At 45.8% G+C, this 26,344-nt stretch overlaps 2 protein-coding genes across 2 annotated transcripts in view; both read left to right on the forward strand.

Annotated features, from left to right (window-relative positions):
* The window catches only part of TMTC1 (transmembrane O-mannosyltransferase targeting cadherins 1), a 144,239-nt gene extending 129,872 nt beyond the window's left edge, over positions 1–14,367 (forward strand). Inside the window, exons 15-21 of the mRNA XM_051784660.1 lie at positions 3,377–3,479; positions 6,369–6,504; positions 7,254–7,398; positions 7,519–7,656; positions 8,041–8,163; positions 9,332–9,409; positions 10,162–14,367. Coding sequence (XP_051640620.1) covers positions 3,377–3,479; positions 6,369–6,504; positions 7,254–7,398; positions 7,519–7,656; positions 8,041–8,163; positions 9,332–9,409; positions 10,162–10,302 — 864 coding nt within the window. The 3' untranslated portion in view covers positions 10,303–14,367. The remainder of the gene's footprint in view (positions 1–3,376; positions 3,480–6,368; positions 6,505–7,253; positions 7,399–7,518; positions 7,657–8,040; positions 8,164–9,331; positions 9,410–10,161) is intronic.
* Positions 14,368–22,908: 8,541 nt separating this feature from the next.
* OVCH1 (ovochymase 1) overlaps positions 22,909–26,344 on the forward strand; it is a 49,044-nt gene continuing 45,608 nt past the window's right edge. Inside the window, 5 exon segments of the mRNA XM_051784661.1 lie at positions 22,909–23,022; positions 23,768–23,957; positions 25,103–25,223; positions 25,874–25,941; positions 25,944–26,006. Of these exon segments, the coding sequence (XP_051640621.1) occupies positions 22,909–23,022; positions 23,768–23,957; positions 25,103–25,223; positions 25,874–25,941; positions 25,944–26,006 (556 nt within the window).

Consider the following 26,344-nt stretch of genomic DNA (forward strand, 5'->3'; position numbering starts at 1 on the left):
AGAACCATCGATTGTAAGGTCAGCAGAGCAATAAAACCATTATAGATTCCTGAGACCTTCTGCCCAAAGCAAGTGCCATTAGTAAGTCCAGCAATTATTCATCTCTCTTATGTATAGGTTGTTCATCCCCTTGTGACTTGAGTAAGTGGTAGGGAAAAAAGATAGTAAAATTTCCTCAGCAAACAGCAATTTTCTGCAGGCTTTTAACACCTTCTCATGTTAAGCCACAGCAAATGACTGTGCACCTCCTGCCTTGCTCACCCATCCTAGTGACCACAGTAGGTTCTGCCCTACAAATGCATGCTGCTGCCTGTGGCTGTGAGCTGCAGAATCTTACCCTCTAGGGGTACAGGCAGAAGTTATGGCATCTTCAGCCCAAAAGATAATGACAGGAGCCCATTTTTTCAGTTTTGAGTTTTCCTCTTTGCTAAAGCAATAGTCTTGAAAATGGCTAAAAGTTACAAACCTGGTTTTTTTGTCTACTTGTGGCCCAGAGCCTGTCTCACAGCTGTAGGGGTTTCTGTGAAATAGTGCCAGGATTGCCTTGACTGGTCCCACACAGCACATTCCCCATCTTAAAGGAGATGAATCTGAAATAGGGCTTTATGGTTTGTTTCCTTCTACACCTGTAAAGAGTGCTGCAAAGAGGAATGTCTCGTGTGCCAGAGAATTAACCTGTAGCTTGGTGTAATTGCCCTCTGCTCTCCTTGGTAACTGATTCTGAAGGCAGAGACATGGAAGACATGGAAGAACAACTGCTGCATTGTGTAAAAGCGTTTGGCTTGTTTGTGCCTTTTATAAATGCTTGCTCTTCTGACTGCTCTTTCTGCTGGGAATCGTAACTCAGTTGCAACATATTGTGGTTTTCCTTATTTTCCATGATCACTGCAGTGGTGCTGATAACAGAAATCAAACATTTTTGCTGGTTGTTTTTACAACATTCCTGTGACACTGGTTCTTCAGGATTTACTCTGATGCACTTGAACAGCACCTTAGTCCCAGCTCTTGCTGTTTCATCCACCATTTCGTGCTACTTGATGACTCTCTTCAGGTCCTGGTTTCAACTGATTTTCTCTGCGTGTTTCTTAGAAAAAGAAACTTTTTAACCCAGAAGAGAGCCTACTCAGTCATAACCAGACTGAAAAACTGAGCTGTATGAAAACCAGACTTAAAACCCTGGAGCTCAACTGAAAGATTCTCATATGCATAATTTTTTTAATATCGTAAAAATCTCATACATTTTATAAGCCAATCTTATGAATTTCGTGAGGTTGATGAATGTTTCATGAAGGTCTGGGAGTGGAATTATTAAGTGTTAATGAGAATCAAGCCTTGATGAACTTAGAGCATTTCTCCTAAGAAGAGGAGAGGTTGTAAGGAGGGAAAGCTCTGGCACAAGAAGCTGGTTCCATCCTTCCCACTTTCTGACTGTGCTTAATGCAAACAGTTTGTGAGAGAAATCATCCCAGACTGGGCGCTGAGCCCGAGGCGTGCAGGGTCAGGTGTGAGGTGCCAAAAAAGCAATGCAACCGTGCTGAAAGTGCTAAAAGTGCTCAATATTGGTGCATGTGAATGTTTTGACGTGGAACACTGCTAATCCAGTTTAACACAGCCCTTCCTTGCGGGTTTATGATCGGTAAATAAAATGAACAAACTGACATGCGTGCACCCAAAGCCTCATTCCTTGGCTGAAAATTAAAATCAGAGGAAAAGAAACTAATACATCAATTCTGGAAAATATGCTCAAAAAATTGCTCTTCATTTTAGTCAATTCTGACGATCATTACACTTCTCCTGACTCTGCAGGACAATGTTGTCAAAGTCATGTCAGTATATCCAAAATGTCCAAACTTAAGCACTTTTTAAAAACATTATTCTGTGTTTTATTGCACACCATCTTTTTTGCTGGCTGACCTTTATCATGTAAATGTGAAAGGACTTAGCTGTGCAAACTGTGTGATTCTGTGATCAAATCATACTCTTCCTATGTTCTTCAAATTAATTCCAGCTCTCCAGTTCTGAAATCGGAGGTGAGAAAAGAGTCCTCACATTAAGCATCTATAGAGCCAAAAGCTCCTGTCAGGTACACCCTTTAAATTCAGAGAAAGCCCAGGAGGCTCCACTATTTGCAGGACTTGAGGAGAGTCTATAGCTGGGAATAGACCAACCTCATATTTCGATGTGGATTCAACTCCTGAGCAGGAATTCTGCACTGGGAGCTCCAGGCTCTCCTCAGCAGAGACCTGGTTGGCTGATTTTACTTGGGAGCATTGTCGGGAGGCTGTGGAGTTGGTTGCTGTAGGGCTGTGCTGCTCCGCGGAAGGGGAAGAATTGAAAAAAAGCATCTTTGGTGCTGGAGGCTTGCCTGCCACCCCTCTGCACTGTGCTTGTCTCTGCTGTTCACAGCCTCCTTCCATAAATACACCTGACAGCAAAGCTCTGAGGGTAGGGGGAAAGGCAGACTGCAGTAACTCATTTTAGAGAGCATGCAGGCGGTGGGCACGCACTGTCTGACTAGAGGGAAAGGGAAACCTTGTTAAGTTGCTATTTGATCCAAACAAGACTCTCTGTTTTTGTTTCAGGACTGGGCTACCTGTAGCTCAGGCTAGACAGAGCCCAGCCAGTGGGATGCTTTCTGTAGATGGGGTGTTCCCAAAGAAAGATGTGTATTTTCTAGAAATGCTCAGCACCAACAATCTGTGCAAAATGTAAAGGCTCAGTGCATGTGGGAATCAGCAAGGTGGCATGTGTCATCAATCCCACTGAACTACACCTCAGACATTGACAAGGCTTCATTTTAATCTGAATCTGTCAGATTTTCCTCACTCTTTCATTGCCCTCCACCCTTCTTCATCTTCCTTTATTCCCCTGTACTTGCTCCCTGCCCCCCAGCTATCACACACACCCCCCAAGCTTTCATTCCTTGTGTCTTCCCCACTGCTTAGAGAATGAACAGCAGAGCTCCTGAGGGGAAAAGTTAGCCAATGAGATGCTCATTAAACAAATAAATCAAAAGACATCACCTCCCAGATACAGATATTCCTCAACAGAACAAACACAATCCCTGGCTCTGTGTTTTTCCTGGCCGGGTGTGTGCCCAGCTAGAGGGGCTCACTGATGTTGCACAGGAGCCACCTTTTCACAGGTAGCTACAATTGCAAAGGTAGGGGGGAAAGCTGTCTGCATTGCTCTAGGGTACCAGACAGCAGCTATATCACACCCATGCTGTGGGGTAAAATTTTGCCCTCCTAGAAGGTGGGTTGGGCTGGTGGCCCAAGCTCCCAGCTCAGGAGGGAGTTGACACAGACTGCAGGTGTGCAGCAAATGGTGCTGACAGCCTTTCTACCATGGCTAAGAAATCTCCTTCTCTTTTAAGGAACGGCTTAAGGAAGCGGAGGAGGTCTATAGGGCTGGCATAGAGAATTGTCCAGAGAGCTCCGATCTGCATAACAACTATGGGGTTTTCTTGGTTGATACAGGTAAGTGAGAAGGAGCAAGGGATTTTCCCCTCTCTGCTTTCTCTGCTTTGATTTATTATATTCAGCAGTACACATCTAAAAGGGTGTCAAAAGCTTCCAAGTAATAGATGTGCCTCCACGGTAGCTTGGAAATAAGTATCCCTGTGCTGCTGAGATGGCACAGCATAATGAAATTTGTAATCAGAGCAGGCACTGTGTGGCAGTGGCATCCAGCCTGGCTGTCTCCTTCGGTGTTTCTCACCATCTTCGCACAGGCACTTGTCCTCTTCAGTGAGAGCTGGGCAGCACCCTGACAATACTGCCATTTCTCCAGGAAGGCATGGCCACATCAAACCAAATCACAGGCACACAAATGGATCATGACAGTCTTTGGGGCACGTGCAGCCCTACTTGGTGACGAAGCAGCTCTTTGACTGTAAGGGTTGAATGCCATTGCTATAAAAATGAACATGGCTTTTAAACAACAATCATCTGTGAAAACAAAACCTTATATACTGTGGGGCGAACTGATTTTTCAAGAGCTCTGTAATGGCATCCTTTATTTTCTAGACTCCTGGTTCCCATCCAACTTCCTTGGCACTTTATGGCATTCACATAACACCAACAAAAATGTCAGTGTACTTGCCACCTTTTATTGACAGATTTATAAGCAAGGGCGAGTTTGACAAATGACTGGTGGAAACGGACTACTGTCTCACTTTGGTCCCTCCAGAAAGGGGCCAGGAAGTGAAGAAATAGTGTAGGCTTAAACTGTGTGGTTGCTACCTGTTCTGCCCCTTTCACACTGTGTCCAGCTCCGTGGTGCTTGGGAAGAAAGGATGATGGTGTCTGTCAGTCTGCAGCTGGCTGTTCTACCTCTGAGCTGATGCTTAGCCATCACTCTTCTGTAGTACCAGTGTGAAACAAATACAGAACCAAAATGAGCATTCATAGTCAAAAAAGGCATCATGGCATTAGTGACAGAGGTTGAGGTTCTGAATTTGTGCCCTGGCAAAATTCAAGCTTGCAAATAATAGAAATTCCCGAGTAATTTCACTCTGATGTTGTACTCATCTTTGCTTGCCAACCATGATAAACTGTCCCATTCCTGCCAAAATTTGTGATTCAAATGTAGTGCAGAGCACTTTCTGTTTTTTGCACTTGTGTACTCTGCCAAAGTCAAAACTAACATTTCCTGGTTTACTCCTACGCTTTCCTACACACAAACAACAGGGAAAAAAAATCCCACTGACTTTTGGTACTTCAGGCATGATGTGTCAATAACCCTCCTAGAGACGTGACAAGGCATGAAGGAAGTGGCTGGTAGTGAGCCCGTCACAGGCTGTGCTCTTCCCCAGCGGCACAGGGAGATGCTGTGAAGCACCACACCAATTAACTTGCAGGGTTTTGTGCAACAAGCCTCCAACAAGTGTCAGCTCTGGGGAGCCACAACTCTAGACAGCTCTGCAGTGGTCACAGACACTTGATGTGTCTCCCTTAATGATGCACATTACTCCCGTGTGCTGAGCAGACCGAGGTGTGTGCCCAGCTGCTTCCCAGGGAATTTTGTAGATATAATTTTCAGAAACATCTGCCTGCTCAGTGGTGGGGAAAGACTGAGGCTGCTGCTGGATGTTTTCAAAAAGTCATACCTTGAACGGTACGTTGTCAGCCTTGGGTGAATCTTAAGCACTTCTAAATCTCCCTACAGATGTTCCTCCTCTCTACTGTAAAGAAGATGCTGAGAAGTGTCCATGCAACTTTGAAGTTGCACAGATGGACTCAGAAAAACAAACTAGATCTGAAAAGCTATGAAAATAAAATCCTCACAGTAGCATATGTACAATGCTTCAACATGCACAGGCTGTTTTGCAGATCTGCTTTCCAGCTAGAAATACATTGTGAAGTGATTTGGTTTAAAAAAAAGCCAACACTCAAAAGCTTTGTTTGTGGACAAAGCTCCATGAGTATTGGTTTCCATCAGATTACCTGGTCTGGAGTTTGCAAACCAATTAAATGAGCCCTGGGTTTAAATGCATTGCTGAAATGCTGAAACTTTATACTTTTACCGTTTTTTACCTAAACACTAAACCCAGAACTTTGGGCTTTGGGCTAGTGGTCTCTCACCGTTCTTTTTGCATTGTGTTTTGTTGTGGTGCTCGGTGATGTCATGGGCTGCAGGACCTTGCACCGGTAGACGTTTTCACACAGCGAAGCAGTGCCACCCAATGGCTCCTCTGCAGCACAGAGATGGTGCCTTTGTGCTCCAAAATAGGCACCTGAACACCTCTGGTCTGGGATTTATTGCCCCCAGGTGGGAATTAGCTGGTCACTGGCAGCTACTCCCAGTCTTGTTGAGCAATGCACGGAGACTGAGCTGGAGCTCAGAGCGACACAGCAGAGGTGGAGGAAATAGTCTCTGGAAAGAGCTGAAAGCATTTGTGGCTCTGGTGGTGGTGTGGGAAATACTGGGTGGCTTGTTCTCTGTTCGCTGCTGCCTATCTCTGCAGCGGGCCTGGTGGAAGAATGCTCTACCAGGAGATGGCACACGTGCCCCAGCCCCTTCCCTGGCTCTGTCCTTAGCACAGTGGGTACATCCCCCCTGCAGCATGGTCAGAGGGTGCTTTCAGTCAGGAGTCATCTTCTGGTGACTGTAGCCTTGACTTGCAAAACCGCATCCCTAGAAAATCTGTTTCTCGGGATCATCTCTGAATATTGCAGTCTGAATCTTAGTTTGGACAGCAGTTTTTTCTTACACTTAGTTTCAAAAGGCTGAGGTATGATTTCTTTCTCAAAATGTTTCCCATGCATAGAGCAATAGGTGAATGAAAACCCAGAGCATTACTGTGTGCTGAATTAGTGACAGGATTTTTCTGATGCACCAGTTTAATAAACTGTTTTCCTCTCCAGGGTCTCCCGAGCGAGCCATGTCCCACTACAGGCAGGCCATCCGTCTGAGCCCCGCTCACCACGTGGCCATGGTGAACCTGGGCAGGCTTCACCGCTCCCTGGGGCAGAACAAAGAGGCTGAGGTGTGGTACAAGAGGTAAGGATTTGGGATGGGATACAGAGGTTTTCCTCCTCCCCCCATATGGCTGTCTCTGCTAAAGAGTTTCTGATACATGAATCTATCAGAGCATGTTTGGGGTTTCCTCTCTTCATTATCTGTTTGAAACTAGATTTGGCTGTTTTTGAGGAGTGCTTGGAGAGGCAGCCCGGCTTCAGGCAGTGTTGACTTTCCTGGACCATTCCCAAGCCCCCAGGATGGATACTGCTGCTTTTAGCTGGGGGATGCTCTAATGATAAAGTTGGAGCAGATTGTGAGCACAACTCCTAGCCTGCTGGAAGCTAATCTGTGGGTGTTGCACCGGTAACAGCCATAAACACTGCTCAGTCCAGCACCAAACCTTTGGCACCATCAGGAACTCTGGCTCTTCCCAGCAATGTGCCAGCAGGCAGGCTCTGACTCGCAGTATGCAGTAGAGCAGACTGGTGGGGTTTTTTTGCCTCCTTTTTGTCACATAGATTTATGCTCTCAGTCCCCAGGTTCCACCGCCATCAGCCATCCCCACCCCTGCTGCATGCTCATGTGCACTTTGGAGGTGGCCCTTTCCCCTTCTCAAGTGGCCAGAGGGATTGCTGCTGTATCCCTTCCTGGGACCTTATATTTGTCCTTCCCAGATTGGGATGAGCGGGGCGCAGAGCTTCGCTGCTCCATCCCAGCGCAAGCAACACCTCGCTCTTCCACTTTGATCCCCACACCACTTGGAATCATCTCTTTTTCCCAAATTCCAGGGCCCTGAAGGTATCCCGGAAGGCCGAAATCCTTTCCCCGCTGGGGGCTCTGTATTACAACACGGGGCGCTACGAGGAAGCGCTGCAGGTTTACAGAGAGGCGGCATCGCTGCAGCCTTCGAACAGAGAGATCCGACTGGCGCTGGTGAGTGTGGGGCCAGGGCAGGGCTGCAAAAGGGGAGCACCAGCCACTGGGTGCAGCATCATGTATTAGCTGAGCATTGAGCTTTTTAAGATCATGATCCTTTATAACGTGTCTCCGTAGGCTCAGGTTTTAGCAATGATGGGGCGGACGAAGGAAGCCGAAAAGATGATGAACCATATACTCAGTGAGGACGTGGAATGTCTGGAGTGCTACCGCCTTCTGTCAGCCATCTACAGCAAGCAGGAGCACTATGCCAAGGTACCATGGCCATGGGGTACCCTTGTCCCTAGGACTTGCACACAGAGGTTGAATTTTACACTCCGTCTCTCCAGAGACACATCACGTGTCTTAGTGCACATCCAGTAGATTATTTTTTCACTAAAACCTTCTGTGTATCTATGTACTGGCACTGAGGCTAAGTCATGTAGTTTTCTTGTCGCTCACAGCTCCTGCTGCTGTGAGCCCCACTGCCCATCAGCCCCAGGCATATAAAAAAATCATTTCCACATGTGTTAATGATGTGGGGCAAACAAGGGAAGGAGGGAGAAGACCCTTATGCTGGGATTCCTCAGTGGTGAGGAGAGAATGAGATGCGGAAAGGCACTGAATATGGTAACGCAGTGTCTTCTTGCTTTTTCACAGGCACTTGAAGCTATAGAAAAAGCGCTTCAGCTAAAACCAAAGGATCCAAAAGTCATATCAGAGCTTTTTTTCACAAAAGGAAACCAGCTAAGAGAACAGAACCTCCTTGACAAGGCTTTTGAGGTATGACTGCTCTAAGACTATGGATAGTTTTGTAGAAGATAGAGTTAGCTCATTGCATTTGATACTTGCTGGTGCATACACCTTGGCTATTGGCTGTAGGAACTCAGAGTTCATCACTGGTACAGGGAAAGCTATGGGCCAGCTAACTTTACCAGACTTAATTGCACCTTTTCTCCTTATTCCTGTATGGAAATACAGCTCCCTGCTCTGTGTAAGTACAGAGTTGTGGTGGGGTTATGGAGGAGCCTTTTCTCATTGATCAGACCCTTAATCGATCCAGCCCCAGCCCCTTTTGCTGTCTATGACCAACTCCATGTAACTCAATTGGAAACTTGGGGACCTGTGAGTATTCACCATGCTGTTAAATCTCATCTCATTAACTATTAGCTGAGAGATGGGCTTTAACTGTGGAACAGGAAGTTTGGTAGCTCAGAAATGTTAGCATTAAATAATAGTACAGAAGCAACCTGGGCAAGTGGAAGGCATCCCTGCCCATGGCAGGGGAGCTGGAACTAGATGATCTTTAAGGTTCCTTCCAACCCGAACCATTCTATTATTCTCTTATTCAGAGAATATTAGGACAGTTCTGAATAGTCTCAATATCCTAGAGATGTTTAGTCCTCGTTTGAATCCCTTCCTGTTGTGAGACTGTAAAAACAGTGCTGTTTGACAGTGTCCAGAAGGTCCTTGCTGCTTCTTCTCCCACAATGGCAGAAGCAATGGCACTGCCCTTAGGTCCTTGTGAAACCTCCACGCAAGTGGCTGTACCGTAGCCTGCTGCCAGCTCCAAATTAAAGCCTTGCAGATAAAGAGCAACCACGTGGCTTGTGGTTGGCAGGCATTGTGGTTGTCACTGCCCAAGGAAATGACCCTGATGTGTGGGAGACCCCAGTGGTGCAAGGGGCAGGGAGAGAGCAGCAGGTACAGCTCCCCACACAGTGCTGTTGGCAGGAAAAACTCGTGAGATGAACTCAGCCTTGAAGCAGTAAATTGTATTGCCTCTGCTGTAAAGAAACTGAAATTCAGTTTGTGCATTTTATATGAGAAGAATTTGAAATTACATTTTAAATGGCTTCAGGAGAGGAAACTTTGTTTCTCTTTCCCCTCCAGCACTGGTTTTGTTTGAAGAGTCAGACTCTTAACCTAAAAATGTTTCATGTTTATGTAGAGCTATAAACGGGCTGTGGAGCTCAACCCAGACCAAGCACAGGCCTGGATGAATATGGGAGGCATCGAGCACATCAAGGTATGATAATTTTGCTTTTCCTTAAGCTGTCAAGTGCAGAGACTACTACTCAGGATAGAAAGCTAAATTGGTTTCAGACTGCCAAGAGTTGCATGTTTGTGAACAGCGAGTGTCCCTGACATTTTTTATCCAAAAAGGAGGAAAGTCTCTCCACCCCAACTAGGATTTCCCAACCAGGCTGCTTGTTAATATGCATCCTGTAATGTAAATCTCACATTTTAGAAGGGCAGGCTGCAAGGAACAACCTGCCCATCTCTAAAACTTTCCTACTTCAGTTGTTGACCTACCTGAGAAAAATGTCACCATGAGTTGACTTTTAACATTCCTCTCTCCCTAATTAATTTAGTAAAGTTGTCTAATGCAGAATACTGGCATAAAATTATGGAAATAGACAGCCTGCCCTGTGGTTGCTTATTTTTTTGAATACTTTAGCATATCATTATGATTTGGGTCTTAAGGAGTCACATTGTGTGATGTCCTTAAGCTATCCTGTTGCTGGGTAAAATTAACTCTCCTGGTACAACATAACAGAAAAATGTAAATCTCCTTCTTGCTGACTGTGTTTCATCAAGTTTAAGCTAACAAACAGCACTCGGTGATCTATTTCATAATGAAGAAGTATTCTCGTAAACCTAACGGTGTCAAGTTTTAGAAACTCTGTTTCCCCTGTATTATGGTCTTCACCTTTCCCTAGAAATGAATTTTCTGTGTCAGGGAATGCAAATGAGATCTGTCACTCATTTTCTTTGTAGGGGAGCTACGTTACTGCCCGTGACTACTATGAGAAAGCCTTACAGCTGGTTCCAAACAGCAAGCTGCTGAAGGAGAATCTGGCCAAACTGGATCGCTTGGAGAAACGGTTTCAGGAAGTCCAGGAAAAAGACCAAACATAGCATTTAGTCACCAGTGGAAAGACACTCGTGCCCCTTGGAGAAGAGTATGGTGGAAGCCTGTTGCTCAGAGTGATACTGGAGGAACTTTGATAGGACTCAGAATTATGGAAGGCAGATTTTGAGTGCATGCTTATGTTTGACCAAAGTTACAGGAGACACTCGACTCCTGTGGGACATGCTGGAGAATTAATGAAAACCTTCCTTTAATCAAGATTTATGTTTAGGCTGAACCCATTTTAATCACGCTGGGAGTGTGGGTGGGACATGTACCTTCAATATCTTGGTTATCACTGGGGAAACCATGGAGACAAAGCACTCATCCATTGCAGCAGGGGTGAAGTAGCACCTCCTCTTACTCAACACAGGCTCACCTTGTCCATGTAGGGTACTACTGATGGACCTCATTGCAAGTGCTGCCAGGTCCTGCTGCAGACAGGAAAGATGGTCATAATGGTCACATAAAAAGGTTCCAAGGGGTTAATGCTGAGGAAATGGTGGCCACTTTTATAGCTCTAAATGAGACTTGAAAAAATATCCTATAGAAAGGGAAACTATCTAAATATCGCCCTGGAAGGATGATTCCACAAGTAGGGCAAAAGATCCTTTGAGGGAAAACCTAACCTGAATGTTTTACTCATTAATTTTGTAGTAATTCAGGTTCATGATAACAGTTTTGTCAAATATCACGTGGCTTTATCCTTTGCCCTCTCCCTCCAGGCAAATAGTTATTACTCTGAAAAAAATGGAAGCATCTAGGAAGCTCTAGGATTATTTATCCTCCTGCTCAGTCCCCAGTATGAAAAACAAACAACATATCAGATCAATACAGGAGGTAAAATAAAGCCACAGAGAGATTAGGGAAGATTTCCTAGCCTGGAAAGGTACTAAGGAGGCTCTTCTATGGGTATGCAGGGACAAAACCCACTTATCATGGTGATAACGCTGACAAAACACTTTGTCAAAGTGTTCTCACCCCCTCCCCTGAGAGATACAGAAAATGACCTATAGCAAATTAGTCATAAATCTATATTTTTAAATACTGAAGTGGGAAAACAAATTCTCTTCAAAACCGGGGCTTATATTGTTGAGCTTTATTTATTTAACTTAAAATAATCAAATAATTAATATATTTTCTCTGTTTTATATGAATTGGGCAATATCCTTCACAGCTGGCCACATGGCTGGGCTTTGTGACTTGTATTGTATGAAGTTATTAAAACACAGTACCACTGGGGCGTGCTCGAATAATTCCATCTAAGGATTCCAAGGTAAATGGCTGCAGAGCACATTGGACCACACTGTCCCTGCAATAACAGCACTTCTGCTGCTTCTACCAGGGTTTGTACCAGTTTGCAGACAGTGTTAGTGGGACTGTGCTTGGCGCCTTTGGGTTTGGACATCAGGGTAGGTCATCAGTTTGTTCCTCTTGCAGCAGGAAACTGCTATAAAAGTTGTTTTATTTGAGCTTGACTGTGGCCAGTCCCTGCAGAAAAGCAGCCCAGGATTTGGCATTATTAGTAAAGGACAGTTGAGATTAGGTATGCCATGCCTTAAAACACATCTGTCAGGAAAAGCCTGTGTGGCAGGTACCCATGTGGTGCCTGGATTTAACTGGTGCTGGCCATGGCACCTCAGCAAGCTCCAGGTTCACTCAGTGTGATGGGACAGATGTGCTGGTGGCTTCACTGGTTTAATTTTCAAAGCTTGGTGTCTAGCTGCTACTGGTGGTCAAAGTACTGACAAGTTATTGATGTGACTCCAGCTGTGTTTGGAGCTCAGAGGGAGTCCAGACTGATGCAGTTGTCTGCCCTGCCAGGGCTTGGAGAGCCAAGGAGACCAGCCAGTGCCTGCAGCTGGGCAGAGGTGGGAGGGAGAGACCACTGTGGGAGAAGAGGCAGTAACATGTTTCTGGGCTCTCTCCCACCAAACCAGCTTTCCAGGGGATCAGCTGCGACCAGAATAAGCAAGTCTTTTGCTGGCAAATTTTCTCTTCTGCCCCAGCCCAAGCAGCCTACTTTGCTTTGCATGGCCAAGGGCAGGTTTGAGCTCCTGGAGCTGGGTCAGCAACCCTCTCTTGTCTTTTCACACGACTTTTGTGGCCATGGACTTGCTGAACTGATGTCTCTGCAGGTCCCTAGTGCAGGTACTCTGCTGGATACCATCCACAAATAGCTTTGCACAGCCCTGGGCTACCAAGATGTCCAGGAGGAGATGGGGTCATTCATTGCGAGGCTGTTGCCAGTTCTTTACTGGGATATTCAGAGATACCTGGACCATAAAGCTCTCTGCCTCTCCCCAAGGTGAGCCTGCCTTCAGGGCAGCTTCCCCAAAGCCCCATGATCCCAGGCTGGCCGGCTGCCTGCGGTTCCACCGCGTGGCAGTGAGTTTGGGGGCTGGCAGAACAGTGTTTGGTGCAGCCCCAAACAGTGGTACCATGCAAAGCCCCCCCTGGAGCATCTGCAGAGTGCTCCAACAGCCAGCCAAAGCATGGGGGATAGGGGTGGGGGGGATATGCCTCCTTGAAAAATGCATATCAACTATAAACTTTGCCTCATAAAGATATATTAAATAAATACTGTATATTCTACAAGCCTCACTGCAGTGTGTGGCTTTAAAATTGTGGCCAATGAAACGTATTTTTTCAAATACAGAAGAAGTTGTATTTTTTTATAGCAATGCTTTGTGAGAGGGAAGACTTAGTTTTATGTTTTTAACTTCAGCTTAAATATTAGTTTGTCTTTCCTGAGAGACCTGGTAGAAATTATTGTCTCCTTCTTGTCCTAGAACCTGATCAAAGCCATCTTGACCTCTTAAAACTGGTGCATGTATAGAACTATAGTATAGCTTTGGGTGCCCCTCTCCCAGATCCTGGAGAAGGATTACCATTTGTGCAACACTGTTTTACTTGCAGAATAATGGAGAAAAATGAGACCGTCCTCCCAGTAAGGGAGGTGGTTTGGTTGGAAAGCATGGCATGTATTCATCCACTTGCCTGAATTAGACAGATAACAGATCCATAGACTTTAATCCCAGGTGGACCAGTTTTTATATGCTGAAAGGGTGACTCTCCACGTTTTGGAGCTGGGTTTATGGTAGTTATGGAGAGAGGAGGGCTCACTAATGAACCCCACGTTCTTGAACCAGCACTTTATACCCCATCTATGCAGGATGACAGTCTGCAAACTGGCAGCGTATTTGGAGAATGGCACAGATCGTGAGCTACCAAAGCAGCTAAACCCTTGTGAAGTTCTGAGCTGACTCCCTGTCTTGTTGGTGCCCGTGCTGAAACGCTGTGTTTGTTCAGGGCATTAATCATGTGAAAGGTTTATTGCAGTCAAAGAAGAATAATGGAGTATGATATGAAATGGGTTACCTCCACCAAAATGGAATGCTATTGTGAAAGATAAATGGAGCGACTTACCTTGTGATAAACTGTATGTTATCTTAATTAATCATAGGAAATGTCCTCTTCCTCTAGCATTGCACAGCTTCTAAAATAATGAGTTACAAATACATTGTTTTCTGCCAAGTCCAGTGCTCAGCATGGTTAGCAGAGATTGCAAATTAATAAATGGCTGAAGCTCTGCCTGGTGGGGGAGAGTTCATGCTCTCTGCAAGTTGCATTGGCTAAACCTCAGTGCTCACCAATATTAAAGCAGAGAATTAATGGAAAGCTGGTTAGACAGGACTCTCATGTACTCACTGTGCATTTTAATTCTAAATAAGAAACATAATAATTTTGTTGCTTTTTCCTTTCTCCATGAATAATATTTGCAGCTGATGGATTTTGTTTTATTTTATTTCTCATTTAAATTCCAACATTCTTTGCTTCCATCCTTTTTCTGTCCCCCAGGATAAATTATGCAGTGGGGGGGTATTTTCTCTCTCTCATAGAATCCTTGTACTAGATTTTCCAACAAATGTGTAGGCAATTTGTTTTGGCCAAACAGTAAGTGAATGCAGCAGTGCAAATGGCCTTCATTCCAGAGATCTTGATGAGGACAGGGGGCTGTGCATGCGTGTAGGTGGAAAGAAGTATAAGTAAAAAAAAAAATTCAAAATAAAGAGCCTAACTTGCAGGGGAGGCTGGATACCCCTAAAATTATCTAAAAACTTTGAAAGCTTCTCAGCAGTTATAGAAGCCAGGCCAGATACGGTGTACAATGTTTGGTGAAAGAAGATAATTGTCATTCTGATTTAGTAATTCGGCAATTCAGAATATCATTGTATGGTCTTTTGCCCCACTTGTCCTCCAATTCAGTGAAGCAGTTGGCGTATGCTTAAATCTCCTCAATCTTTTTGTGATTAAGTTTACCAAGTGCTCAATTTCTATCTTTCATATATGCAATTATGCACAATCTTTGGACAAAATTAGCCCTTAGAGGGTTTTTTCCCCCAACTTTCAGTCTCTTGCAGCAAAATGCACCATTTTGCTTTCATGTGTATTTAAACCCAGCAGCAAAAAAAAAAAAAAAAAAAAATAGAAAAAAAGGAAAAGAGAAAAAAAAGCGCTTGGCATTCACTAGTGTTTTATGGTTGCAAAATTGCTTCAGGTAACCTTGATAACTTTGTGCAAAAGTTCATTGCCATGCTTGTACTGACTTGCTGAAAATTTTTTCTTCTGGAAAATACCTCCAGTGGTATCCTCTGTAAAAGTTATGGCTTCTACAACTGTATTACTGTAGAAATCTCTGCCTGAAGTGGATGTCACTCTGTGTGTTCCTCTCATGCAGGAGTCGTTTGCATTGCCTGCTGTTCATATGGTTCTTATTTCTGTATCTAATTTTTTTTAAATTAGTCGTGCATATCTTTTAAAAAAAAGAAAAGCAAAAATAAGAAAGCAGCCCATGGAATAGAAATATTTTAAAAATAAATTCGCACTTAGCTGGATGTATGTCAGCGATACAGGAATTTGCGAAGTCTTTGCTTTTTTCACTGTGGGATTAATGGCTAGATTTCACATAAAGGAGTTATGCTCAAAGTCTTTGCAAAAGAAAATGTATGTAAATGTCTATTTTATATAAAAAGTAAGAAAAGTAAGTGCTGTGCCTGGTTTTGTTCTCTTTCTTTAGGACCAACCATGAACAAGTTCTTCTGGAGGTGGAAGGGCCAGAGTTTCTTACTCCACTTATGTTTTACTGCCCCTAGAGTGCCAGTTATTGGTCATAAAGGAGCAACTGTGCAGCATGTGTATTTGACTGTGGGCATATAAAAATATTGGAGGAGGCATTTTTTTGGAGCCTGAGCATGAGAAAAGATGTGGGCTGGTGCTTACATGGTCTTGATGGTTGGACATGTTATTCTGACATAAGCTCTTCATGTCAGGCTTTATGCCTGTGTAAGGAGTGTGTCAAACTGGTCTAAAGAGTGTGAAGAGAAAAAAAAAATAGAAGTTAAAAAGAAACTAATTTGCCTGTGCCAACCCTCATCTGCAAGGGCTGAGGCAGCTCAGGTCTGGCAGCACTGGTGAGGGGGGGTGTTAGATCCTGCTGCTGTCCATGGAAGGAGGCAGCAAACTGCAAACAGGTGAGCCAAGGGAGCTGGAAATCCCCAGTGAGACATGGCTGCAGAGCCTCCAAACCCACCTGTGTTGCAGCCCTGACTGACACCTCATCTACTAAAGGGGCTAGTTAGCTGGGACCTGAGTTGTTTCTCCTGTGTGAAGCACAGCCTGGGCTCCAGCACTGGGTACTTTTCCTGGGCTGTGGTGAGAGCAGGGCTCCTCTCACTGCTCTTGTCCCTTCTTGCTCTATGTGGTGAGTCCTGTGCGTGGTCTGTGAGGAGATGTGCCCAGTGAGGGGGCTACAGCAGCAAGCACTGGTATCGTCTGACACTTTTCAGGTATGAAACAAGTGATTGTAACCACTCAGTTTTCACAAGTCATGCTTGCCACTGATGGGTGATTTTTGGGTTGCCCTTTCTGTAGCTCTGCTGAGACTGGAAGCCTTTCATACCCTCTCCATCCAGGTGCTGCTCACCACAGCCCTCTCCTTGGCTGCTGTGGCAGGTGAGCCATTCCCTGTGCAGGCTGCTCAGCTGCCACGTGGTCCTTTGGCTGTGCAAGAAAGAGAAATAGCTTGGTCCCACTGCATTTGCTAACTGGTCTCCTTGGGGCACTAGGTCAGAGCAGTGCCTGGGAGAGCAATGGATGGCAGTATGATTTCAAATCCTTGCACATCCTTCTGCAGTGGCTAATGTATTTATAAATCCCTGTCTGGCCTGCTCCCACATCCATGTGAAAATTTATGCCCCAAGGCTGTTTATAGGTAAGAGAGGGAAACAAGCACAAGGCAGGCTGTGAAGTGGGTCAGGTTGGGCAGAAGAATGGTGATCTTGAGAGTAACTTCCTTCTGGTAATGAAGACAATGCTAAAAACACCAGATCTTCGGGGACAAGAGAAGGGATAACCAGCTCATTGCCAGCCTTCCCACGCTGCTCCAATATGATGCTGGTCCTTCTGCTGTTGCTAATGTTATTTCTCTCACTACCTAAGGGAATGGTATTTTCTCCATCATTTACCACCCTGATAAAGTCTATTTATTTTCTACTTCACTAGTGGACTCGCTGCTATAGCAATAATCACCACAGTCTCCTGTTGGAAAGGCTAGTCAGCACCAAGGGCTAGGGAGAGCTTGGTCCAGGTCAGTGGCTTAGAAAATTGTGCCTGAGCTTTGCAGTAGTCAAGTGCTTTGGGGCCAGAAAGTGAACTGGGAATATGATAAAATTCTATTTAAAAAGGAGGAGAGAGAGAGGCTGGGCTGAACAGGGCAGCAAGTAGCTGAGTCTCTCTACAGCCTGGAGTGCTGCAGGAGTTGTGCAAGGATCCTCACAACCTTGTGGGTGATTGCCACTTTTTTACTGCTGAGGTCTTGGGGTGGTTAGCCATCTGGGTAGAGGAGAAAGACATGGGCTCCTCAGTGCACTGGCACTCTCATAAAATAGAGTGAGAAACTGGTGAGCTTTTTAATACCTGTCAACTTTATCAAGTAGCATCGCCTTCAAGCCTACACAGAGGACAGACCCAAAGTTATAGAGAGGGCTCAAGTGGTGTAATCCAGTTTCAGTCTCCTGGTGACTCCAGTGAATTATTTCAGGCTCTGACCAGGACAAGCACAGTTCAGGTGCCTCCTAAATCATGAGCATTGTATTGCTTATATTTGCATGGCTGGGAACTTATCCCAGCCTTGGCTTGGGAGAGGCAGGGGACCCCTCCTGTTGGCATGAGAAACACATTGGACAGGAGTGATTAACAGAGTGATTTTTAGCTGGTGCAGACACAGGCCAGCTGAAAGGAATGGAGGAAGAGCTGCTGTCCTCTTCTCAACAAGAGAGACAGAGACCTGATGCTACCCCTTTCCCACAACTACCCAGCCTGGAGAAGCAGACCTCCAGCTGGTGTGAGAAGTTGCAGTCAGTTCCTTTTCTTTGCATCCCAGGCATTTGAGATCCCTCCTCCTGTGTGATCTTCGGTGTGATGGTTGTGTTCTGGAGCTGGGCCAGGGGAACAGCACACCCCTTCCTCCTCCACCTAGCATGGTCCCTGGCAGGCCTATCACCGTGCACATCACTCCCTGCTGGCTGAGGACTGGTGGGGTTTTCCACAGAAAACATAAATGGGATCACCATGGATTTATCTCAAACTGTACAGTTCAAGATAGCACTTAACCAGACCCAGCCATCCCTGAGTCAAAATATCTCTGTGCTCACTGCCCACATCTCTAAGGCACAGTCGGTGCCAGAAGCCCTGTGAGAAAGCTGTGTCTCTGGTGTGTTCCAGACCAAAGTCAAGACTGAGTGCAGGGCCAGCTCAGTTCAGAGACAACATCTTTCATTATGACTTTACTGGCACAAGTTAAGTGTCCTGGGCCACTTAAAGTATGGAAGCTTTTAAAAATAACCTTTGAGTAGTCTGGTGGTATCATTACAACCTGTTGCGTTTGTTACTTAATTTTGTAAGTCCCAGTTGCATTTCATTAAGAATAATTAGGCTACTGGATGAAATCTAAATTTGCTTTTTTATGGCTGTGCACACACCCCATGAAAGCACGTCACAGGAGACCTCAGCTTTGCACACATCAGATTCTTACAAAAAAAAAAATGCAATTTCTGTGTGTTTCATTTATCTCCATATAATTGCCTTCAGCATGGAGCTCAGACTGGAGTCAGGAAAGCTATGGCACCTGGGATTTGTCCCATTAATTCACTACCTGCCAGAAGAGTCTGAGTTGATGCATTTGAGCATGTGGGGTCTTGTCTCACTGAAAAAACACTCTTTTTTCAGGTCTTCTATGTAGGCCTGAAGTGTGGAGTTTGTCCCATTGACCTGAGGAGCCCAGAGGATACTCTGCAGCTGAGATTAGTTGTTGGAAGACGGAGCCTGGAGGGCAGCCCTGTCAGGTCCATGTTGTGGCATACTGCCCACCTGTCTGGGACTGGGGAGGAGAGGAAGAAGCCATCTCTCCTTCATCCTCAAGTCATTGAATGCTGGTCACTCAGGAATAGAAGTTGGACTAACAGTCCTTCTTGTTCAGCTTTCCAGTCTGGTCCAAGAAGATGTGGCTATTACTGCTGCCCACTGCATGGCCACCTGAAGCAGTAAGTCAGTCTCACCTCCTCACTCACTCTTAAACCTCGTGCAACAAAAAATCCCCTTAGGACACAGGTTGTTCCCAGGCCCAGGTATGTGGTCCCAGTTAGGGAGGGAAATGGCCTCTGCGGCGCTGAGCAAGGCCAGTGCTCTGCCACAGTCAGGTCCATGGGATGTGTCACTCCAGAGCCATGGGGCTGAAGTGCAACCCCAGTGCCCTGCTTGCTCCTGTTGTGTCTCTGCATTGTTCTCTCCAAAGCCTGGGAAGCTCTGTGCTGTGTGGGCAGTCTTGGGGCAGAAATCAGGGTGTGGAAATCCCCATGCTACCATGGTTTTCTAAACGTCTAAATCGCTAATTCTATGTGGTTTTGTCTTTAAAAGACCCTGCTGACCTAAGCAAGCATCCAGAGAAGCATATCTGAGGCAGGAGGAGAAGTACTGCAGCTTCCTGGTAAAAGCAGCCCTGGCAACTATCCCATCACTCAGCAGTCACGTTGTCTTCTGTACTTTTAATGCAAGACCAGCTTCACAGGCCATGCTAAAGACCTCTTAATGGGCAGGGACAATGATATAAGTGGCCCCTTTGCCAGCCCTTTTATAATCCATTATAATGTAATTGCAGACCAGTCATCTTCACATCTGTTTCTTGCTCAATTCCAGCATCATTTTTGAGGACTAATGTTGAATAATGAGAAAGTTGCTACAGTATAAAAATTTCAATGCGCAAGATTAACCTTGATAATGAGGAACCTCCTTGTTTCTCTATTCTGTGCAAAACTAGTCAGTGCTTTTACTCTCAGCTGTTATGCTGCCAGTGCTGTTCCTCTGTTCCCATTACTGCAGCATTTGCATTGCCAGGCAATCCTGGTGTCAGACTTTGCTGGGAAGTGTGGGAAATTTCCATTTCCAGTAAACAGCCTCTTGGGGATTAAAGCTGAGCTGTGCTCTTAGTGGGTCTGTTGCTCATGGCTGGAAGTGATTATAAAATGAAAGTAAGGGTTTTCCTGAGTGGGAAAATAAAATAAATCTTGATTTACTAGAAAACATTGAAGCAAAGGCTCACGTTGAACCCTTGATATCTTGATTCAAAATGCTTGGGGCCACACTTCAGGGGCAGAGAGCCATAATAAAGTGTGTGCCTGCCAGGCTGCCTGGACTTGCCATCTCCAAAGGCTGTGTGGGTGAAATAGCGTGGTGGTAATTTGCACCAGTTGGACTTTCCTGAAGGGGTGCAATCTCATAGAGAAGCGGTGTTAAAAAAACAAAACAAAACCCTATAAATGTACTAGAAATCAGTGATAAATAGGTTTCAAAGCTCTTGTTTGAGTACTGGGGTTTCTTAGACTCTCGAGAGAAGGTAGTCTGGAGAGAAAGGGCAGCTGCTTCAAATCTGGGTTTTGTCCTGTTCTGGCAATAATTCAGCAGAGCTTTCATCTGCCCTAATTGCAAAGATCTCAAAATGAGCTCACTGCTGTGTTTCACACTGTGATGTGAGAGATGGTGATGGAAAACACAGATAGATGAAACCCAGGCAAGTTTCCACTCCTGTGAGTATTTCTCACAATGACAGGTATCAGAGAGATCAATGAACCCAATGCATGTCTCACTGAGTGCAAAAGTGTCCCACCCTGCACCCTAGAGCACTTGCTGCAATCCCTAGAGAAGGGCTAAAGATCCGGTTTGCTAAAGATGGGATCTACTGCTCATCTATTTATTGGGTAACTGCTCTGATAGTGGGTCTATCTACCTAATTGCTAGAAGAAGTACTGAATGTTGTTTTGACTCTGCTGGAGTTGATTGCTCTGAGTTTAACTGTGACATTATACTGCTTATAAAATACGCAGAAAACCCATAGTGGGCATATGCTTGTGTAGTGTTAATTCAAACTACATGTAGCTGCTTAAAATCATCATAAAGCTCTCTGATCTAGGCCTCTGCTCATCTCCTTAAATGCACTGAAAACAAAATTAGAAAGGAGGATCTATGGGGTCAAAATGACTTAGCAATCAGTTCCCGTTGTTTTTAAGGCTTCTTCTATCCCCTTTAGGATCCCAGACTGCAGGTAACAAGGTCTGAGCTTGATGTTTCAAGGTCAAAAATGGAGGGCTCTGTGAGTCCCAAGGTGAAGAATAAATTATCTTCTTCCCTGTACCAAGCTGGCTGCAGTGAAATCTGCTGGCACCTCTCCTGGCAGCTCTGTGCTTCCCAAATATGAACAGTGCCTTGATGGATAGCAGATGAAACAAGAAACCTATCTATCCATTTGAAAGAAAGTCCAGTTTTTCCAGCTGGAAGTCAGGAAACTTCTGTATTGCTGCTAATGTGAAATCAGCCTGGCCAAAAGTCCTGTTTCTGAAGGCCAGCCCCAGATCTCAGGGCAGGACCAGACCGTAGGGTTGCAGATTCCATGTCCCCTCAGTTATACCTTTACTTCTTATCACAATTGGGTTAATTCTTGTCCTAGGCTTTGATTAATTGTCCCAGAAGCTTATCCCTGAGGGTTTGTTCTCTGGCTATGCCTGTGCTTGCTTTGTGAGATTCCTGTGTGCCTTTCTGTTGCCCTTGTACAATTGTTTCCTTCTCCACCAGCTGCTGGAAAGCCATTGGCTTCCCCCTGACATAGCCCTGGGCTAGCACCCAGCAGTGGGCTGCAAGGGTCCTGCCCACCAAGAAGCATTAACACCTGGATTAGGACCTGCTTGCTCTGAGTACTCCTGCAGGCAAAAGCAAAGCCTCTGGAGGCAACTGGAGGGTGTCAGAGTTAAGGAAGGGGCACAAGTCTTTTCAAAGGCAATATCTTGTATTGTGTAGAGATATGATGGGTTACAGCCATCATACAGGCCATGACTGCCTGTGACCATCAGATGGCAGATCAGCCAACACAAAATAACCTTCTGTCACTGTCATGTCTCAAAACACTGGCTCGGTCAGTGATAGCCTTACGGTTTGCCCATAATGGAAAGAATAAGGGAAATAAGACCAAAGAAATGTTTGTTTCTGAGCTCAGACATCCTGGCAGGCAGCATGAGGAAGGCTGCTTGAGGGCTGCCTATGTGCCTGTACTCTGTGGTTAAACAGATATATATATCCAGGTGTGAACTGGGCTTGACAACATCTGAAGAAAATTCAGGGGTCCCTACTTTGCTCTGAAGGCTGGGCACTGCCAGTGCCCCATTGAAACTGCCAAGGAGAACTATGATGCATTTTTCTCCCAATATCAAAGAAAAGCAAACCAATATGACTCTAGATTGAACTTGAGTTTTGCATGTCCTACATAACTCCTTTGATCTGATAAACACTGGTCTTTGGGGAGAAAGATGTAAAGAGTTTCTCACAAACACAGAATCATTCCCACAGTATGTGAGATGGATTGAGGCAATCCAGTCTCCTTGTCTCTGCTAGGCTGTTCCACCTCCTTGTCCTCTTCCCAAGCATCCATGTGCTTATGTTAACATTCAGTCTTCCTGATTCCTTCCTCTCAATTTGGCATGTCTATATTCAATTTAATGTGGCTAACTTTGGTTTGTATTCTCATTTTATAAATACCCATAGGGGACTATGATGTTTTGGGAAGGGAATTATCGAAACAGTATGACTTGAAGGCAGTTTGTGCCTGTAAATCAGAAAGGTTACTGGAAGGATGTGGTTCCTGCACTCGTTTGTGTACCCTTTCCTCTGCAGGGGATGAGGTTAAGGGATGAAGACTTCTGTGCTGGGACACTGCGTGTAACTAGTGGCTGGGGCAAGGTGTTTGAGGGAGAGTCAAATGGCAGAGTCTTCTGGTCACAGTTGCAGGAACAGAGTAATGGATAAGGGAAAGGAGACACTTCCTTTCAGAAATACAAATGCAAGAGAAGGTGACTCCTGCCATATGGAATATTCAAGTACCCTTTGCTCATTGGGTCTCCTCTGCTTGTCAGAGGACCAGCCCCTGTAGGGATGTGCAGATCAGCATTTTCCTGCAGCGTGGGACCTTGGAGCACATTAGGGAAGGTTGCACTTTGCTGCTGTGCATATTCATGTGTGCATATTGGAGCCTGTGGAAGCAGAGCCATCCTTACAAGGTGGCAGCACTGGCTCCTGTCCTGCAGGAGGTGGAGCTGCCCCTCATCGACAGCCAGACCCGCAGCATGGTGCTGAGAGCAGGTCTCTTTGCTGTGCACTGGATTTGCTGATGGTGTGCAAGGTAACAGCTCGTCTGCCCTGACTCCTGCTGGGCAGCAGGCTGTTCCTGTCCACCCACAAACCTTCTTCTCTCCTGAGGAGAAAGGGAAGCAACAGCACTGAAAGTGCTGTCAGCACTTCTCTGAGTAAGGGCTTTACAAGGAGCTTCAGGATAAGGAAGGCAGGAGCAGTCTTTTACAGGTGGGAGTATGGATGTGAGCAGGAGACTGAAGCATGATTGGCCCCTTGCCTAGACCTGCCCTGGGCATTACTAACAGCAGGACCTCCATCTCTGCACACAAGTGCCACCACCTCTGCTGAAACCAGGGGTGACCTTCAGTGGTGGGACTGCAGGCATGGGCAAGGGAACCTGGCATGTTCAATGCTACCAGGAGGTTGTAAAGAAGGTAGTTCCCACCTCCCACCTGAGCTCACAGAATCACAGAATAAGCTAGGTTGAAAGGGACCCACAGGGATCATTGAGTCCAACTCTTAGCCCTGCACAGGATCATCCCCAGGAGTCAGACCGTGCGCCTGAGAGTATTGTCCAAACGTGTCTTGAACTCTGTCAGGCTTGGTGCTGTGACCACTTCCTCTTACACACACTCAAGCCTTCTAATACCCTTGCTCAGACAGTCCCACTGGGCAATGGGCTACAATAGAGGAGTTTGGAGGAATAAATGTCACAATTTCTCCCCAGTGAAGTTTGGATAGGGTGACTCTGGAGGTCCCTTTGTGTGTCTGAGATCTGGTACCACTTGAACTCTGACCAGTGTGGTGTCCTGGGGGGTCAGTTGTGCTACAGGATTGGTTACCCTCATGAGAAGCACCATGGCCCAGAGCTCATCAGGCATCTTCTCACAGGTGGCTGTTTGTGACTTCATTGCTCAGCAGATGACACAGGGCAGGTGTGAGTACTGGGAGGGTTTTTTTCCACTCCTACCTGTTTAGCACCATAGGAATACAAATTGCCGTGCTATTGCTGCCTCCCTCCTCTCCACCCACAGCACTTCTGTTTGGTTTCCAGACACTGCATCAGCAGCAAGGTGTATTATCTTTTAATTTGGGATGGCAAAACAAAAGGTTTAAACATATAAGTCCCCCTTCAGAAACCATGTTATAATAGCAAGTCTGACCCCTGCATCCCCTGAAGGAGAAGCAGAAGGCTACTCAAGCTGCCCTTTTTCTGGCTGAATGCAGCCCTTCCAGCTCAGTGAGGTGTCCCTTGAGTGCTGCATACCAGCCTTGCTCTATTAAAAGTCTGCTTTGAATGCTTGCCAGCTTGAAATCTGAACTGCTGTTGTGCTCCTGAAACAGCGTGCAGGATTGATCAGGGGTTATCTCCTCATCAAATACAACTTTGAACATGAAAGGGAAGAGGGGTATGGAATTAAGTGCCGCAGTTTTCTTGGCGTATTGGAAGTGCCTTTTATAGCTAGGCACAGGTCTAGTGACTCCCCACCGGCCACTTGTATTTTTCTGTGCAGGTAATTACAGGGCTAATACAAGTTATTAAAGAGATAGTGTTATTTCTGTCATAGCCATCAAAGTTGAGGTGTTGCTACTAACTAATACCCAACCTGTTATGGCTTTGCTAGGGATCCTTAATGATTATGCTTTCAAAGGGGGACCGTCTGCAGACAAGAAGGTGTCTCTTAATGGGGTGCAGCAACTGCAAGGAGCAGAAGCCATGTGGCTGCAAAGTGGGTGTATTACCCCTCGCAAAGCAGAGCTGCCGGGATTCACACAGACCAAATGCCCAGAGGAGACGAAGGGGAGGCTGACATAAAAATCGTGTTTCATCAAAAATGAGCTTGGACTAGCCATGTCAGCTCTTAGCAGGCTGGACAAATGCAAGCCCACGGTGTCAGTGGGACAAATGGAAGTTTGGGGATTTTTAAGTAGGACTTTGGGATGGAAATCGTGTGTTCTCATCTGAGGCATCTCTCAGCTGCATGTCAAGCACTTTGTGTTTGAAACAACTGCAGTACTGTAGCCTGTGGCTTAATCAGTTGTGCCTGTACTGCAATAACCCTTTTCTCTCCCTAGCTGCTGTGCCAAGCCCTCTCCCTGCACCAGCAGAGTGCAGTTCCCAAGGCATCCTGCTCTTTGGAGGAAATCGTCTCACTCTGTACCCCCGGGCTCTGGAGCATAATGTCCCTCACAACAGGTAACTGGAGTTTGGCTGTAGTAGCCAAACACTGAATTTTCCTCATGGCACCCACCAAAGTGTTTCCCTGGGCTTGGAAGCCCCAACCACTGCCAGACCAGGCACCAGTCTCAGTAGTGTCTGGATGAACAGCAGCTGTGTGTTCCCTGCAATGCAAATCTCCAGCTGTGCTTGCTGGGCAGGATAACGCTGCGGGGGAAGGCAGTAAGACAAAAAGTCTATTTGTAATACAGATCCTGTACAAGCCACTCTCACGAAATGGCTGTGACTGGCTAGAGATCTGTTGTACCCTTTATCCTTTGGTCTGCCCATATCAATCTCAGCTCACACAAAGAAGCTTTCAACTCCTGCAGGAGGCAGAGGAACAAGATGGACTGGGCTGGTGGTGCATCAGTCACATGGCACAAAACTGTTGCTGCTGTAAGGAAGCATCAGTCCCCACCTGATGCTGATCAAATTCATGGCAGTCCTCTGCTGTTGGTAACTCTCTCCCCCGATGGCTTATGCAGAGAGGGAAGATCATAAAATTTAACAGGTGGAGCTGGTGACATCGGTTTTCAGCTTCTCGTGAGACTCCCAGCTCATGGTGGGACTGACAAGGGCAAAGCTCAGCCACGCAGAAACATGCCTGTACTATTGCTTGCTTCTAGCCTGTGCACCTGGAATATAACAGTACCAGAGGACAAAATCATCTTGATGTGCTTCACTAAATTAGATGTAGATACCAACTTGGATGTGACCCTGACCATGCATCTCTCTATTTGAATGGAAGAGAACTAATCAGTAAGTCTGAGTGCCTTGGAGGTGCGAGGGTTATTGGGTATAATTTCTTGTCATTCATTGTCATGAAGAGCAGCAAATCCAGCTGACCTTTGAAAGCAATTTGTATTTTCCACTGTGAATTTAAAGAACTAGAGAAAACACCCAAATGGAGCAGGGCAGGTAGGACTGAGGGTCATGTTCATATTTGTGCTGGCTCCTAGTGCAGTGTGATGGGTGTCTGGAAAATGTCTTTCAACTGTGCATAATTCTATGCCCCCTCTGCCTTGTCTCCAATATACCCGTTTTACTCCTGTGAACCTTGGGTAGCAGAAGAAACTGCATGCTTAGCCCTGCTTAGC

Source organism: Manacus candei, unplaced genomic scaffold (assembly GCF_025592945.1).
Source record: "Manacus candei isolate 608988 ecotype Guabito, Panama unplaced genomic scaffold, ASM2559294v1 h1tg000018l, whole genome shotgun sequence".
Classification (NCBI taxonomy): Eukaryota; Metazoa; Chordata; class Aves; order Passeriformes; family Pipridae; genus Manacus; species Manacus candei.